At 35.1% G+C, this 19120-nt stretch overlaps 1 protein-coding gene across 1 annotated transcript in view; it reads right to left on the reverse strand.

Annotated features, from left to right (window-relative positions):
- FSIP2 (fibrous sheath interacting protein 2) overlaps positions 1 to 19120 on the reverse strand; it is a gene marked incomplete at both ends in the record, with an annotated part of 114188 nt that overhangs the window by 90944 nt on the left and 4124 nt on the right. The window contains 6 exons of the mRNA XM_082630421.1: positions 2542 to 2683; positions 14579 to 14689; positions 15456 to 15597; positions 16687 to 16826; positions 18097 to 18186; positions 18876 to 19037. Coding sequence (XP_082486547.1) covers positions 2542 to 2683; positions 14579 to 14689; positions 15456 to 15597; positions 16687 to 16826; positions 18097 to 18186; positions 18876 to 19037 — 787 coding nt within the window. The remainder of the gene's footprint in view (positions 1 to 2541; positions 2684 to 14578; positions 14690 to 15455; positions 15598 to 16686; positions 16827 to 18096; positions 18187 to 18875; positions 19038 to 19120) is intronic.

Consider the following 19120-nt stretch of genomic DNA (forward strand, 5'->3'; position numbering starts at 1 on the left):
ACATGAAGTAACACAGAATGATATAAAGAAAGAAATAAAGAAGATATTTCTTATCACAATATTAAATTACCATATGCTCCTTTATTTGCTTCCTGGTCACCAACAGGATAAACTATCTTTATGTCATCCTTACTCTTCTTTTTCTTCTTTGGAGAATAAGCTTAAAGAAATGCAACAAAACATTTATTTTTAATAATGATGATGACAGAATTACCCAAGACAGGGTCTCTTTTCATGCCCAATAGGAAGTGAGCCTATATGCTAATTTCTATTTAGGATTGTGGGGAGGTATTGGAGAAGATGGAGGAATGCGAAAAAATGATTACTCTTCAAATATTATCCCTTCAAGTTAAAAGATAGAAGGACAGAATTTTCCTCTGACAGAGAGAAAAGCTATACCTGGCTCAACTGTAACACGCCATTTCGTCTTTGTAGAGGTGGATACCAATATAGCTACTGGCTGGAGACCCACCAGCCCACAGTGACAATTGCAACTCTTGAATGTACCTCACAGCCTAGCATAATCAACCATATACATATTCTTCCTTTGTGATAAAGGAAATTATAGTTCCTGTTTCTAACCATTTAGGAGGGCAAAGGATCCTCACAGCATGTGCACTCAATGTGTTTTCATTAAGGCTGTCAAATGTGAGAGTGATCTGTCTTCTCATTGGAGCAGGTTCACCCAATATTCCTGTCCTCTCTTATTCTCTCTGTCCCTCTGGAAGCTGTCTACTTGGTGGAAGATGACAACATTACTACAGAGGAATAATTCAATTTCATTTGTCACCTTGATAAAATAAATTAATTTATATCCCACTTCTTCAAAAAAAGGGATTTGAGGCAACAAGTGTTTAAAAATGTCTTCTTGAAACTCTTTTCCTATTAAATGAGAAAGTTAACGGTTGTTGATGCAGGGATGTATATAGTTTCTAAAGTGATTTCTTTTTTGAAGGATGAAATTGCTATCATTATCTCAATGAGCTGAATAGACTGAATTAGTCCATTCAGTGAGCATGCATGTATACAAACACACACAAAGATATACATATATACATACAATACTAGGTGCTCTGTGAAACAGAAAGGTGGGAGTTACAATATAATAGGTAATTAAGACAGTGGGAAGTATGGAATACATGTATTAAGAATAATACAAAGTACTATAAGTGATTCGAAGGACAGGTATCTTCCAATTACAGTTATCAAGAAAGACTTTTTGTAGTGCCACTTACAGTGGAGCTTAAAGAATTGTAGAAGTTAAAGAGATAAAGAGCCAGCATGTCATTCCAGGCTAGAAACTTGGATAAAGAGAGACACATAAGTATAAAAGTTCACTTGTGTTTTAGGAACGGTCAGCAGTCTCGTTTGATTAGACAATGAAATTAATTGAATGCTTACTATGGGCTAGAACTCTTGGGATCTTTATGGGATTTAGGAATATTTTCTTCTTAGATGATGATTTTCTTCTTAGAGGTTAAATAATTTGTTCAAGCTATTTACATGGCTAGACAATGGTAAAGCAGGACTTCGACTTCAGCAGTTTGGCTCTAGAGCCTAAGCATATCACCCCTAGATCATATCTGCCTTCTTCAAGGAGGTAATGTGAAATAAAGTTAGGATTGGGTTTGACCCTAGATGGTGATGAATCGTTGTCTAAGAAGTCTGAGCTTTATTTAAGAGGTAATAGGGATCTTTGTTTTGAGGCCAGGAGAAAAAACTAGCAGAACAGAGTTTTACGTGTAATTATGTAGCAGTGTAAAAAATGGATCTGAGGTAGGTAAAAATAAGAGCCAATGGAGACTAGTTAGTAATATACTTAAGTGACAAATGGAGGCTCTCACATAGAAACAGGATTGATGGGACAGAGATAGGATTGACGGAATACTATGATGATAACTCATGGAAGATTATTATCTTCTTCCCTGATACATTTAGTCACAGATAATTAAAACAAGTCTACATTTTTGTATTCTGGCCATGAAATTTTAATATCATTACTTAATTTAATAAATCCTACTATAGTATTAAAATGTTAAAAATAAAAGGAAGCTGGTAGATATTGGGCATAACAAAGTAATGACTTGATGTTCTTCCTTTAAACTTTCCTTTCTTCCCTTTTAACTTTCCTTTCTTCCCTTTTTTCCTTTCTTTGTTCCTTTCTATCTTTCTCTACCTCCTCCTTTCCTTCTTCCCCTGTGTTCTTTTCTGGTACTGTCTATTCTTTATGGCTGGCAAAATAGCAGAACACCATGTTGGTATGTGATAGCAATTATCTGACAAATTTTTAAGGTTTCAGTAGCAAAAAATATATTAAGTATAGGGAAGTTGGTTAGAACTGCAATATAGGCAAGCCTGTCTGCTGAACCACTTGATAAGGTTATTTTAATTTTTACATGTATGTCTACTTTTCAACTTGAACTATTGATAGGGAAATGCCTAGAACCCTTCCCTGGCACAAAGCAGGTAGCAAACGTGAGCAAACAGAGTTTTGTAAAAGGATCTTTTACATAAATTGTGTATAAATTGTGCTACATCAGCCCTTAATGTTCTCACATTCATAATGTGGTCCATCTTGTTCTCTGTAATCAATTGTATTTTTCCTCATATCTTCTCTTTTAATGCCACTTTCTTGCAGTTTTTGTAAATGATAAGCCATTTTTTTCTCTAGAAGAGTTTGTTTCTAAAATATTAAAGAAGTATATTGGTTAACATCAACTTGCTGTTTAGAAATACAAATAAATATTTGAAATGTGATAGTATGTTGGAAATGAGCAAGCCTTGTGACTTGTGAGGTTATTCTGAGTACAAATTTGGGAGGGTAGTAAGGGGTAAATTTCCACACATGGTCAAACATGAAGAATATATTTAACCCTTAGATGCAATTTATCTCACTGTGCACACACATAGCATCTCAATGCATTGCTCTCCTGGTGAGTTTAGGCAATTTCAAATCATCTTCAGTTGGAGGATTTCTTAACCAAGAGTCATTCAGGCCTATTATATTATATATTATATATAATATACAATAATATATAATAATAATATATTATATATAATATACAATATATAATTATACAGCTAATATATATAATATAAAAATATAATAATATAATAATATATAATATAATAATATATTATAATAATATATAATTATATATATTATATATTATATTATAGGTAAACATAACATCATACATGAAATTTGACTTCTCTCTGTAAATCTCTGGACTAATATTGACACTGGATGTGCCAGAAAAGAGATAGCTGCACAGAGAAAAACACCCAGAAATCCTCAGAGAATTTCCTAAATTAGTCAGCAATGGAATGGATCACTATGTGTATGTGAGGAAACAATCAAAGACCAAAGACAGGATCATCCCAAAAGATTCAAGAAAACAGTACTTGGCACCTCCCTATGATGCCTATTCTCACCAGCCACCTCAGAAAAATTTTGTAAGTCATAGGGCACTGGGTAGAGTACTAAAATGTTGCCTCAGTAGTGGGGAATAACTAGTCCCAGATTAAACATGGCTCTGGCCCCATCTAACAACTATTAAAAAGCAAGACCTATAAAAATCAAACCATTTCCAAATAAACTACCTATCTACATTCAAGAAAAAAAGCTAAGGAATATTTATAAAAAGCTGAAAATATTCAGCACACACAATATAAAATTCACGATATCTGGCATCTAATCAAAGAATACCAAGCATATAAAGAAGCACAGAAATATGACCCATAAAGTGAGTAATCAATAAAAAATGATCCAGAAATGATACGGCTGTTAGAATTAAAGACAACATTAAAATAGATAACTAAAAATAGAGTTATCATGTGACGCTACAAACCTACTTCTGCGCAGGTATCTGGAGAAAACTCTAATTTGAAAAGATACATGCACCCCAATGTTCACTGCAGCACTATTTACAACAGTCAGGACATGGAAGCAACCTAAATGTTCATCAACATAGGAATGGATAAAGAAGATGTGGCATATATATATATATATATATATATATATATATATATATATACACACACATATACATACAATGGAATATTACTCAGCCATAAAAAATAATTACATAATGCCATTTTCAGCAACATGGATGTACCTAGAGATCATCACATAAGTGAAGTCAGAGAAAGACAAATATCATATATCACTTATATGTGGAATCTAAAAAAAAAAATGATACAAATGAACTTATTTACAAAGCAGCAATAGACTCAACAGACATAGAAAACAAACTTACAGTTACCAAAGGGGATAGCAGAGAGTGGGTGGAGAGATAAATTAGGAGTCTGGGATTAACATATACACACTACTATATATAAAATAGGTAAACAACAAGGACCTGCTCTATAGCACAGGGAACTATATGCAGTATCTTGTAATAACCTATAATGGAAAAGAATCAGAAAAATCATCTATCTATATATACCTATATATGTACAACTGAATCACTGTTGCACACTTGAAGCTAACACGACTTATAAATTAACTATACTTGAATTTAAAAAAAACAGGTAACATAACTACATTCCATATATTTACAAGGTAAACAAGAGACACGGAAGATATAAAAAGGGCCCAAATCAATTTTTTTTTAATGTGTGAGATGAGTAATGCAATGGATGCATTAATGGCAGAGTAGATATTGCAGGGAAAGAGATTAATTAATACGTGTTCAGAAAAAGAAACCATCTAAAAAGAAACACTGAGAGAAAAAAGAAATCACAAAATGAGAGGCTGGGGCCAAGATGGCAGAGTAGGAAGACCCTGAGCTCACCACCTTCCATGGGCACACCGAAATTAAAACTATCTGCAGAGCAACTGTGAAAATGACATGAAGACTGGCAGAAAAGATTTTCCACAACTAAAGATATAAAGAAGTAACCACAATGAGATGGCTAGGAGAGGAAGAGGTGAGGTTTAGTCAAGAGCCACACCTTGGGGTAGGTGAACCACAAGAGGATAATCACAATTGCAGAGGTTCTTCCCAAGGAGAAAGAGGTCCAAGCTCAACATCAGGCTCCCCAGCCATGGGGTCCTGCACTAAGAAGATGAACCTCAAGAACATCTGGCTTTGAAGGTCAGCAGGGCTTGTGTATGGGAGAACCAGAGGGCTATAGGAAATAGTGACTCTGTTCTTAAAGGGCACATGTAAATCTCACATGTTCTAAGTCCCAGCACAGAGGCAGTAAGTTGAAAGAAGCCTGGGTCAGACCAACTTGTTCATCTTGGAGAGACTCCTGGAGAGATAGGAGGTAGCTGGCATTCCCTCTGGGGATGGAGATGCTTGTGGTAGCCATTTTGGGAGGCTTGTTCTACTATGAAGACACCAGTACTGGCAAGTGCCATTTTGGAATCCTCCCTCTAGCTTATTAGCACTGGGGGATGATCTTCTCACCAGGGAGCTGGCACCAGTCCTGGGATCCACCTGGGCCGTACAACGAGCCTCACTGTGACCCACCATCTCCCAACAGGTGACTAGTTCTTAACCCAGCCACCATAGGCCCCACAGCCAGCCTCACCAGGACATGCTTTGCCCACCAGTTGGCTGGCACGAGACATGGGACCCCCTGGGCCTTGTAACCAGCTGCACCAGGACCCAGCTATGTCCACCAGTGGGTAGGCAGCCATCACATGAGGCACAGCCTGGCAGCCAACCAGACCAGGGGCCAGCCCTGCCTACCAGTGCACCAAAGTAGTCAGCCCTGCAACTGCAGAAGCAAGAGAAGAGCCCATGCAGCCCCCATAGAGGACACCCCTAGAGCACAGAGCTCTCATGACCAGTGGGGAGTGTGCTGCTGGGCGTCACAGGATGGTACCTACATAAGGACACTTCTTCAAGATTGGGAAATGTAACTAATCTACCTAATACACAGAAATAAACACAAAGAATTAGGCAAAATGAGGAGAGAGAGCAATATGTTCCAAACAAAAACAAAACTTCAGAAAAAGAACTAAATAAAGTGGTGATAAACAATCTACCTGATAAAATTGAGTTCACGGTAATGGTCATAAACACGCTCAAGGAACACAGAAGAAGATGGATGAACCAGTGAGAAGTTCAACAAGAGTTAGAAAACATAAAGAAGAATCAAACAGAACTGAATAATACAATAACTAAAATAAAAAATACACTAGAAGGAATCAACAGATTAGCTGATAGAGAGGAACAGATTGGTGAACCGGAAGACAGAGTAGTTGGAATGACCCAAGCTGGACAGAAAAAAGAAAAAAAGGAGTTAAACAAGATAAGGAGAGTTTAAGACATCTCTGGACATCAACCACACTATCATTTGCATTATAGGGGTCCCAGAAGGAGAAGAGAGAGGGAAAGGGACTGAGAACTTATTTGAAGAAATAGATGAAAACTTGTCTAACCTGGGAGAGAAAATAGACATTCAGGTCCAGGAAGCACAAAGAAATCCAATCAAGATCAACCCAAAGAGGTCCACACCAAGACACATTATAATTAAATTGGCAAAAATTAAAGAAAGAATCGTAAAAGCAGCAGGAGAAAAGCAACTAGTTATGTACAAGGTGACTCACATAAGACTCTGAGCTAAATTTTCAGCAGAAATTTTGCAGACTAGAAAAGAGTGGCACAATATATTCAAAGTGTGAAAGGGAAAACTATAACCAAGAATACCTGGCAAGGCTATCATTCACATTTGAAGGACAGCTCATAAGTTTTGTAGATAAGCAAAAGCTAAGAGTTCAGCATTACTAAACTGGCTTTACAAGAAATGTGAAAGGGACTTCTCTAAGCAGAAAATAGCACAACTAGAAATATGAAAAACACAAAAGGAAAAATCTCATTGGTAAAGGCAAGCATACAATAAAGGCAGTGGATCAACCACTTATAAAGTTAGTAGGAAGGTTAAAAGACAAAAGTAGTAAAATCATCTATATCCACTATAAGTAGTTAAGGGATACATAAAACAGAAAGATGTAAAATATAATATATCAAAACATTAAAAGTGGAGGGGAGAGTAAAAATGTAGGGTTGCTAGAATGCATTTGAATCTAAGAGATAATCAACTAGAATAATCATATATATATATATATATATGGGTTTTTACACATGAACCTCCCAGTAACCACAAACCAAAAATGTATAATAAAACACACAAAAAAGAGAAACAAATCCAAGCGTAATATTAAAGATACCCATCAAGTCACAATGGAAGAGAGCAAAAGATTAAAGGAATATAAAAGAACTACAAAACAACCACAAATCAATGAACAAAATGGCATTAAGTACATACATATCAGTAACTGCTTTAAATGTAAATGGACTAAATGTTCCAATCAAATGACAGAGTGGCTGAATGAATACAAAAACAAGACCCATATATATGCTGCTTACAAGTGACTCACTTCAGATCTAAAGACACACAAACTGAAAGTTAAGGGGATGAAAAAAGTACTCCATACAAAATCTGGGGTAGCAGTACTTTTATCAGACAAAATAGACATTAAAACAAAGACTGTGACAAGAAACAAGGAAGGATATTACATAATGATAAAAGGATAGATCCAGGAAGATATAACAATTGTAAATATCTATGTATCCAACATAGGAGCACCTAAATACACAAAGTAAATGCTAACAAATATAAAGGGAGAAATTGATAGTAACAAAATAATAGTAGGGGACAATAACACTCCACTTACATCAATAGATAGATCATTCAGACAGAAAATCAATACGGAAACACTAGCCTTAAATAACACATTAGGGGCTTCCCTGGTGGAGCAGTGGTTGAGAGTCTGCCTGCCAATGCAGGGGACACGGGTTCGTGCCCCGGTCTGGGAGGATCCCACATGTCGCGGAGCGGCTGGGCCCGTGAGCCATGGCTGCTGAGGCTGCTCGTCCAGAGCCTGCGCTCCACAACGGGAGAGGCCACAACAGTGAGAGGCCCAAGTACCGCAAAACAAAACAAAACAAAACAAATAACACATTAGACCCAATGGATTTTATATATACATATAACATTCCATCGGAAAGCAGCAGAATACACATTCTTTTCAAGTACATGTGGGACATTCTCCAACACAGATCAATCACGTGTTAGGCCACAAAACAAGTCTAAATAAGTTTAAGAAGATTGAAATCATATCAAGCATCTTTTCTGACCACAATGAAATCACCACTAGAAAAAAACCTGCAAAAAACACAAATATGTAGAGGCTAGACAACATGCTACTAACCAACCAATGGGTCACTGAAGAAATCAAACTAAACATACCTGGAAACAAAAGAAAACAGAAACACAATGATCCAAAATCTATGGGACAGAGCAAAAGCAGTTCTAAGAAGGAAGTTTATAGCAATACAAGCTTACCTCAGGAGACAAGAAAGTTCTCAAATAAAGAACCTAACCCACACCTAACAGAATTAGAAAGAGAAGAACATACAAAACTCAGAGTTAGTAGAAGGAAAGAAGTCATAATGATCAGAGCAGAATAAATGGAATAAAGACTAAAAAAAAAAGGTGGAAAAGATCAATGAAAGTAAGATCTGGTTCTTTGAAAAGATAAACAGAATTGATAAACCTTTAGCCAGACTCATCAAGAAAGAGAGGGTCCAAATAAATAAATCAGAAATGAAAAAGAAGTTACAACCAACACCACAGAAATACAAAGGATAAGAGATTATTATGAACAATTATATGCCAAAAAATATACAACCTAGAAGAAATATACATTCCCAGAAATGTACACTCTCCCAAGACTGAATTGGGAGGAAAATATGAACAAACCAAATACCAGTAATGAAGTTTAACCAGCAGGACCTGAGGGATTCACTGGTGAATTCTACCAATATTTAAAGAAGAGTTAACACCTATTCTTCTCAAACTATTCCAAAATATCAAAGAGGAAGGAAGGGTCTTCTAAAGTCATTCTAGGAGACCAGCATCACCCTGATACTGAAACAAGACAAAGACACCACAAAAAAGGGAAATTACAGGCCATTATCACTGGTGAGCCTAAGATGTAAAAATCCTCAGCAAAATATTAGAAGTCAGAACTTGACAATACATTATAAGGATCACACACCAAAATCAAGTGGGACTTATCCCAGGGATATAAGAATGGTTCAATATCTGCAAATCAATCTATGTGATACACCACATTAACAGTCTGAAGAAAAATCATATGATTTTCTCCTTAGATGCAGAAAAAAGCTTTGACAAAATTCAACATCCAGTTATGATAAAAAAAAAAACCCTCCACAAAGCGGGTACAGAGGAAGCATACCTCAACATAATAAAGACCCTCTGTGACAAACCTACAGTCAACATCATACTCAATGGTGAAAAACTGAAAGCATTTCCTCTAAGATCAGGAATAAGACAAGGATGCCCCATCTCACCACTTTTCTTGAATATAGTATTGGAAGTCCTAGCCATAGCAATCAGACAAGAAAAGTAATAAAATGCATCCAAATTGGAAAGGAAGATGTAAAACTGTCTGTTTGCAGATGGCATGATACTATATATAGAAAATCCTAGAGATGCCCCCCAAAGTTATTAGAATTAGTAAATGAATTCAGTACAGTTGCAGGATACAAAATTAATATACAGAAATCTGTCTTGTTTTTACACACTAACAATGAGCTATCAGAAAGAGAAATTAAGAATCACATTTACAGTTGCATCAAAAAGAATACCTAGGAATAACTCTAACAAAGGAGGTAAGAGACTTACAGTTGAAAACTATAAGACATTAATAAAATAAACTGAAGACAAATGGGAAGATATACTGTGCTCATGAATTGGAAGAATTAATATTGTTAAAATGACCATATTACCCAAGGCAATATACAGATTCAATGTAATCCTTAACCCTAACCAATGGCATTTTTTAGAACTAGAACAAATAATTCTAAAATTGGTAAGAAAACACAAAAGACCCTGAAGAACCAAAACAATCTTGAGAAAGATGACCAAAATCATGGTCCCTGATTTCAAAGTATACTACAGAGCTACAGTTCAAAGCAGTATGGAGCTGGCACCAAAGCAGACACATATATCACTGGAACAGAAGAGAGCCCAGAAATAAACCCACACTTATATGGTCAATTAATCTACAATAAAGGAGGCACGAATATACAACAGGGAAAAGACAGCTTCTTCAATAAATGGTGCTGGGAAAACTGGACAGCTACAGGGAAAGGATCAAACTGATTTACTTTCTCATACCATATACAAAAACAAATTCAAAATTGGATTAAAGACTTAAATGTAAGACCCCAAACCAATAAACTCCTAGGGGAAAACAGGTAGTATGCTCTTTGACATCAATGTTAGCATTATTATTATTACTTTGATCTGTCTCCTCAGGCAAGAAAAACAAAAGCAAAAATAAACAAATGGGATTCCAACAAACTAAAACGTTTTCAGACATGTAGACTATTGGCAAAACAAAAGGCAGCTTACTGAATGGGAGAAGATATTTGCAAACGATACACCCAATAAAGGGTTAATATCCAAAATACACAACGGAATCTTACAACTCATCAAAATAACAAACAAACAAACAAAAAACAAGCTAACCTAAATATGGTCAGAGGACTTGCTCAACATGACTTTTCTTCAGGGAAATGCAAATCAAAATCACAATGAGTTACCACCTCACCCCTGCCAGAATGGCTATCATTAAAAAGACAACTAATAACAAATGGTGAGGATGTGGAGAAAAGGCAACCCTCAAGGCACTGTTGGTAGGATTGTAAATTATTAGATGGTAGCAGCCACTACGGAAAACAGTATGGAAACTCCTCAAAAAATTAAAAATAGAGCTACCATATGACCCAGGAATTTCACTTCTGGGTATTTAACCAAAGGAAGTACAAACACTAATACAAAAGATACATGCACCCCAGTGTTCACTGCAGCGTTATTAACAGTAGCCAAGATATGGAAGCAACCTAAGTGTCCATCCATAGCCAAATGGATAAAGAAGATGTGGTCACACACACAATGGAATATTACTCAGCCATTAAAAATGAAATCTTGCCATTTGTGACAATGTGGATGGACTAGAGGATATTATAGCTAAGTGAAATGAGTCAGAGTAAGACAAATACTGCATATCATGTGTAGCATCTAAAAAATAAAATGAACAACAACATAATAAAACAGATTCAGATACAGAGAAGAAACAGGTGGTTTCCAGAAGGGAGGAGGTGGGAAGTGGGTGAAATAGATGTAGGGGATTAAGAGGTGCAAGCCTCAAGTTATATAATAAATGAATCACAAGGACAAAATATATAGCATAGGGAATATGGTCAATAATATCATAATAACTTTGTATAAGGACAGAGGATTACTAGACTTATTGTGGTGATCATTTTATAATGTATGCAAATGTCAAATCATTATGTAATACACCTGAAACTAACATAATATTGTACACTGACTATATTTCAATTTAAAAATTACAAAATGAAAAGCATATCAGTGAAGCCTGGTACAATGTCAAGCAGCCTATTATGTCTGTAGAGAGGCAAGATAGGACAAAAAAAAATTGATAATAACGTCCATTATAATTGCTTCTATTCTACATAATATTGGAGGTTCTAGTCAGTGCAGTCAGGCAAGAAAATAAAATAAAAAGGCATCCATGTTCAATGAAAAATTAAACGACTTTTATTTCTAGCAACATGATCATTCATGTAGAATATCGATTGGTACCTAGAATAAAACAACTAGAACTAATAAGTGTTTTTATCAATACAAGATATGAAATTAATATTAAAAATTACTTTTCTATATCCTAACCTCAATTGGAATTTGAAATTACAAATACAAATTACAATAGCATAAATCATGAAATACAGAGATGGATCTAGCAAAAGATGTGTAAGAGCTGTACACTTCAAATTACATGAGTACACGAGAAGAAAAATTAAGAAAACCTAAATAAATGGAGAGAGGTATTTGGTTCATGAGTTGGAAGACCCAGTATTATCAAAAGATCAATTCTGCCCAAACTGACCTACAGAGTCAATACAATTCCAATCAAAATCTCAGCAAAATTTCTTGGCAGAAATTGACAAGATGATTTTAAAATTTATACAGAAATGTAAAGGGCTTAGATTAACCAAAACAACTTCAAAATAGAAAAACAAACTTAGAAAGCTAACATTACTGATTTAAACAATTATTAAAGGTATAATAATCAAGGCAGTATAACAGACAAATAGGGCAAAGAGCAGAAAAGGAGTAAATTTAGACTAATACAACTGATTTTTGACAAAGAAGCCAAGACAGATCGCTTTAAAGTTTTTGACAACCCTGTAACTTAAGCACATAAATTGGAGTAAAAATAGATAATATCAAATCTGAAAGCAAAAAATATAAATATATTAAGAAACATATACAAATGAATTGAAAACCTCTCATATTAAAACATGATTCAAAAAAGACAGTTTAGAATAGCTGCATTGGAAATATCAATAATTCAAATAGCCCTGCCATTAAGATGCCTCAGGTAGCCTGTGGTGTTACCATGCCTACCATCAGTGGTCATGTTTAGTGGACACTCCCAGTGCCATAATTTGATCCACTGCACTAGGTGTCACTAAAATTGGCCAAGACTCCTTGAAAAGCAAATGTGATCAGGCAAAAATTAAGAGGAAACCTAGGGCATGTTGTTGCTACACGTAAAAGAGTGACATTAGAACACTCTCTAACACGATACACAAAAATAAACTCAAAATGGATCAAAGACCTAAATGTAAGGTCGGACAATATAAAACTCTTACAGGAAATCATAGGCAGAACACTCTTTGACATAAATTGCAGCAATATCTTTTTGATCCACCTCCTAGAGTAATGAAAATAAAAACAAAAATAAACAAATGGGACCTAATTAAATGCTTCTGCACAGCAGAGGAAACCATAAATAACCATGCTCCGTGGCATGTGGGATCTTCTCGGACTGGGGCATGAACCCGTGTCCCCTGCATCGGCAGGCAGACTCTCAACCACTGAGCCACCAGGGAAGCCCTATGATTCTATTTATGATCCAGCAATCCCCCTCCTTACCACATATCCAGAGAAAACTATAATCTAAAAGAATACATGCACCCCAGTGTGCGCTGCAGCACTATTTACAGTAGACAAAACACGGAAGCAACCTAAACATCCATTGACAGAGGAATGGATAAAGAAGATGTGGTACATATATACAATAGAATATTACTCTACCATAAAAAATGAAATAATGCCATTTGCAGCAACATGGATGGACCTAGAGATTATCATACTAAGTGAAGTCAGAAAGAGAAAGACAAATATCATGGGATATAACTCATATGTGGAATCTAATTTAAAAAAAATAAGAAACAAATGAACTTATTTACAAAACAGAAACAGACCTACAGATATCGAAAACAAACTTATGGGTAACCAAAGGGGAAACGTGGTGGGGGAAGGGATAAATCAGAAGCTTGGGATGAACACACACACACTACTATATATAAGATAGATAACCAACAAGGACCTACTGCATAGCACAGGGTACTCTATTCAATATTCTGTGATAACCTATATGAGAAAAGAATCTAAAAAAGAATGAATATATGTACATGTATAACTGAATCACTTTGCTGTACACCTGAAAACTAACAATGTTGTAAGTCAACTATATTCCAATAAAAAAGTGGTGAAAAATTAAATACTAGAAAATAATAATTATAGTAAATTAGAATAAGCTGAGCTTGCCATATGGGTAATGAATCCCTGACAATACTTAAAGGTACATGTATGAAGGGTAGAATAAAAGATTACCAACATATTTCAATTTCCAATATTTAAAAAATTATATAGCAGTAGATAGCAGTATAACCAAATTATGTTAACCTTACACTTACATATAGGTTTGTCAACAACATACTACGTAAAATAATCATTTAGATTAGATTTTAGGTTAATATTTATTGACATGAAGAGTTGTCAATGTTATTTCATTAAGTGAAAAAGCAGTCTACAAAATAGCCTATAAGGAACAATAACATGTATTTATTGCAATATGTAAATATTCATAGAAATATTATGCAATGTATGTGTATGTAGTTGTGTGTGTATGTATACCAATAAATAGGGTGGTGCTGGGATTACAAATGAATTTTCTTTCTCTTTATACTGATTTATACTCTGAATCATAAAATATTACATATTATTTAAGGTTCAAAACAGTTACTCTAAAAAAATTAACTGGTGGGAAAAAATTGAGAACTTTCTCCAAGAAATTCTGATTCTAAGAAAAACAATCAGTTATGTCATTTTTTTCTATAGGAATTACAAGTGTAGTTTATGGTGTGAGATAAAGTCTAAAGTAGTTATATAAAAAAATAGAGAAGTACTTTTTATATTATAGTTGCAATATGACCAAAATATAGCAAAAGTTTTTATAACTTTCAGTTCTGTATAATACAAATCATTTGGGGTAACTATTCTATCATCGCACAAAGTGAACTACATTCAAAAATCAAAACTATCAAAAGTTTGTCCTCAAACAGCCCCAATTAGAGGTTAAAGCTCACCCTACCTTCCTGTCACTCTCTTCTCTGCTTTTACGCAGTTGTTCCTCTATCCTAGCTTCTCTTTTAACATCTTCTTCGATCCTTGTTAGAAGTAACATCTCTTTTGTCTCCCATTCCTAAAGAGCACGATGTTACTGTATTCAGTATGTATTCACAATAAACCAACAAGCAAGTTAGAACAAGTCAAGAGCCTAACAGAAATCAGGTCAAGCGTAACTGAAGTCACACGTTGGCTTTAGAATGCGCTTCCTTCACTGCACTCCTATTAGGAATGCAGGGATGGTTATTTTTAACTAAAGCTAAATTTAAAATTTTTGCCTCTCCACACTGAGGGCTATAGGAGAGTTAAACAATATCTAGTAACTTTCACCATCATCACTTTAAGAGCAGATATTAGCTCATATACGTAGTTTGTGGTGTCATCCTCATTTTTTTTTTTTTTTTTTCTTTTTGCGGTATGCGGGCCTCTCACTGTTGTGGCCTCCCCCGTTGCGGAGCACAGGCTCCGGACGCGCAGGCCCAGCGGCCATGGCTCACGGGCCCAGCCGCTCCGCGGCATATGGGATCCTCCCAGACCGGGGCACGAACCCGTATCCCCTGCATCGGCAGGCGGACTCTCAACCACTTGCGCCACCAGGGAGGCCCGTGTCATCCTCATTTTATGTAACAACATGCATATCATAGCTGTGAAGAATGATCAATGTGGGTAAAATGCTTAGACTTGAAATGACTTCAAGAAGTATGATGGTATGACTGATTCACTTTGTTATAAAGCAGAAACTAATAAAAAAAAAAGAAGTATGATGGACAGCTCAAATTATTTACAAATGAAATAACTGTACACAATTTTTCTCTCAATATTTTAAACTTGTTGTCTCTCACCTCTTCAATGTTTCTATGAAGACTAAGTTTTCTTCTTGTGTGTTCTCGCTGTCGTCTTTCTTCTCTATCCATCCGTATTAGGCTTTGCTCTTCTGCTGTGCACTCAAGATGTTCTAATTCCCTACTTATCATATCCAAATATCTAAGTAAAAATGCAAATGTAAGTGAAGGTGAATTGGGAGTTTTCCTTATTATGGCATCATCTGCTTTGATATTCCCAAATTACCCCCTTCTTGCTTTTTATTTCTTGAGCTACAGGAATTTTACTGTTTTTCTATCAGCTCTGTTCATGGACTTTAAGCCAGCCTGACCCGTGAACTCAACATATTTTATTCATTATACAGATCTCCCTACTATACATATAAGAATCTGTTGTTATGGCCAAGACAATGATAAAATGTGGAGCAGACTGATTAAAAACATCTTGTACAGTACATATTCACAATAGGCTTAGGAATATGAGTTTGCAAAGAAGACTGAAATAACTGAAACACTGACTTCAAATCTGGAAAAAATCAGATTTGAATTTCCTTAGAAAGATGTGTGTTGAGCCCCTTGTAATTTATAAGGCCTTGAACATATCTTCCATATATAGTCTGGGTCTCTGGTATGTCAACCTGTATTATGGAACTGCCATGGAACATAAAATCAGGTAATGCAGCTTCATTTCTCACCTTAATGGAGGAGGAGGAAAGAACCATAGTAAGAAATGGTCTTGACCATGGAAAGGTAATGACTGAATGTAAGTAGATAATATCTAAAGAGCTTGCAGGTTTTTTTTTTTTGAGATAATGCATGTTTATATTAGTATTAGATAAAGTTATACCAAACTTCCTTTTTTGACTTTGCATTAATTTCCTCAAACTTAATGCTGTCAGAGCTTAAAGAAGACCCATAAAACTATTATTAGAGGCATGTGCTAAAGATACTTTCCCACCATCTCTTACTATAGGAAGGATTTTGGATTTGACTAATTCTTCAGTTATCAGCTTGGATTACCTCTTGAACTCCCAGAAACTCTATCTTCTCTAGTAGAAACTCATCTTTAGCCTTGGCACCCAAGTTTCCAATTCCTGTACTTCTTGATCTCCCTTCCTCTCCATACGGAAAGAGTGGAGTTAAATAGCATCCAGTACTTTAACAAATTTCCTACCTTCAATTATTTGTAGTATTTTCCAACTTATTTGGGTCCACATTATATACATAAAATATGCATTAACTTCAATCTCACCTGTGACTTATTAATCGTTCCTGGTCCTCAATAGATGGGGTGCCCTCCTGTAACAACCAATTTTGGAACTGTGCAACATCAGAACGTCCAGGTATTTGATTGTCTTCCTGTAGTTTATTTACTTGTTTTGCAAGCATTTTCTATTAAGAAAAAGTGTGTATCATATATATGTATATGTATGTATATGTGTGTATATATGTATATATAAATTTTTTAAAACATTTCCCAGAAAACTGTTGTTTGATATGTCTTTTCATATTTAGCGTTTAGTAAAATTCCCATACTTTGTAAATAACTAACATTGTTTACCTGTATTTAAATCTTTTTTTTTGATTTTTTTTGATGTGGATCATTTTTAAAGTCTTTACTGAATTAGTTACAATATTGCTTTTGTTTTATGTTTTTAGTTTTTTGGCCCTGAGGCATGTGGGATCCTAGCTCCCGGACCAGGGATTGAACCCACACCCCCTGCATTGGAAGGTGAAGTCTTAACCACTGGACTGCCAGGGAAGTCCCTAACTGCATTTAAATCTATTTTGAATCCACTGCAGACATGGACAACTGAACCAAAGTAAAGATTTCTCTCTCTGAAAGTAAAAGATAAATATTTCAGCTTATTTTTCTACCCATTCTGAAGAAATTTTAAAAAAATGGAAGAAGCAGAGGAGAAACTGTAGGTACAGAGGAGGAAATGGGGGGAAATATAGAACACTTAAAAGTACTGGGGAGTCATCCTCATTTCCATACAACTCTCTTGACCTTAGAACATAAACTTGTAAAAGTACACGTATGAGCACCTTTCTCATTTTTACCCAACTCTCTTGACTCTAACGCCTGAATTCACTCACGCAGGCACACATGTGCACACACTGTCACATGAACTTTGAGTGAAAATGTGAAAGGAAGTCACTAACTTTACCCACTCACTGTATACCAATCATTCCACTTCACCTTTAAGGACATTTTTTACTGTATGAACACAGCCACATGTGTGTGGGTACAAACATACAGTGTACATGTTCTTTGAGTCACCTTTAGGATGTTATAACTATTCATACTGTTCCTCTCCTGTTACTTAAGCTGTTTTGGTTTCCAGCTTAAGAATCTTGCTACTACAATAGACTCTTCCCATTGGTCCCAGCTCACGTAGAAGGGACACATCTCAGTAGCAATTTAATTACTAAATTGTGTCAGCTACCACTGGCATATTAATAGATGACTTGGTCCCTTTCCTTCTCTTGGCACAAAATAGGAACCTCAAAATATTATTTGCTACGGCTCTAAATTTTTACTTGGAAAAATTAAGTTATCAAAATTCAAAGTAAAATATTATAAGACAATACTTTGTATACAAACCTTTCTTCCAAACTCTATGTAAAAAAAAAAAACAAATTTAAGTATTCAACTTACTTGTTCTCTTATATAGTTTCTTTCAAAGTCTAATTTTAAACTGGTAAGATATTGCCTGTACTTATTCAATTCCCTCAAGGTACATACAATCTAAAAAAAAACACACACAAAACAAGAATAACAACAAAAATATGTAAATACAAATATTTTATAATCAATTACTTTCTAGAGCAAAAATAACATTTTGATATCGAGTAATAAGTTGCTAACAATTTTGTAAGTAATATCTCTCTAAAATTGTTAATCAATAGGAAACTGCTATCCAAATAACATTACATTATTAATATGACTTATGCCATGATAAGGAATTGAGTACACACAATTGGAGCTATTAAAAAATACCAACGTAATAATGTTCAACCCCAATAAGAATAGAGTCTATCAGGACTCTATCAGGCTGATTTTGCTAGGTTCTTATTTTGTCTAAAGTTTTTAAAAAGTATACAGGGCATAATCCTTGACAAGCATACATGCCATTAGAGACAGAGAAAGAGGACTATGATACAGTTGGGAAAATTATTTGTATATCCTCAAATTATTTGGTAATCATCTTTTGATATAACAAAGAAAAAAGGTAAATGAGGAAGTAGTTTCACTTAGAAAACAACTGCTGTCTGATTTCCTTTGATCCAAATACTGAATAATTTATGGACTTTTCCATTAAGTATCTCTTTTGACCAAGTTAAAGGTGATACAGGTCACCCAGTGAGGTACAGAAGCAAGCTTATACCAAGTCTTGGAGGTTTTCAATGATTAAAAAAAAATTATCTTCAACTCACTTTATTATTGCTGGTGATGTAGCCACCTTCCTTTAATCTCATCAAGATGTCTTTACGAGTATGGTAGGCTCTTAAATGTGGATCATGGAGACTTTTATATTGGTTTTCCAAAAGTCGACAATAAGGATCAGTCAGGTTAAAACCATAAGAAGGTCGGAAAAGCTGCAAACATGGATTTAAACATACAATTAATGAATTTTACTTGTAATATCAACCTATTAAAATACCAGATTGTTCACTGAAAA

Source organism: Mesoplodon mirus (assembly GCF_964341445.2).
Source record: "Mesoplodon mirus genome assembly, chromosome: 8".
Lineage (NCBI taxonomy): Eukaryota > Metazoa > Chordata > Mammalia > Artiodactyla > Ziphiidae > Mesoplodon > Mesoplodon mirus.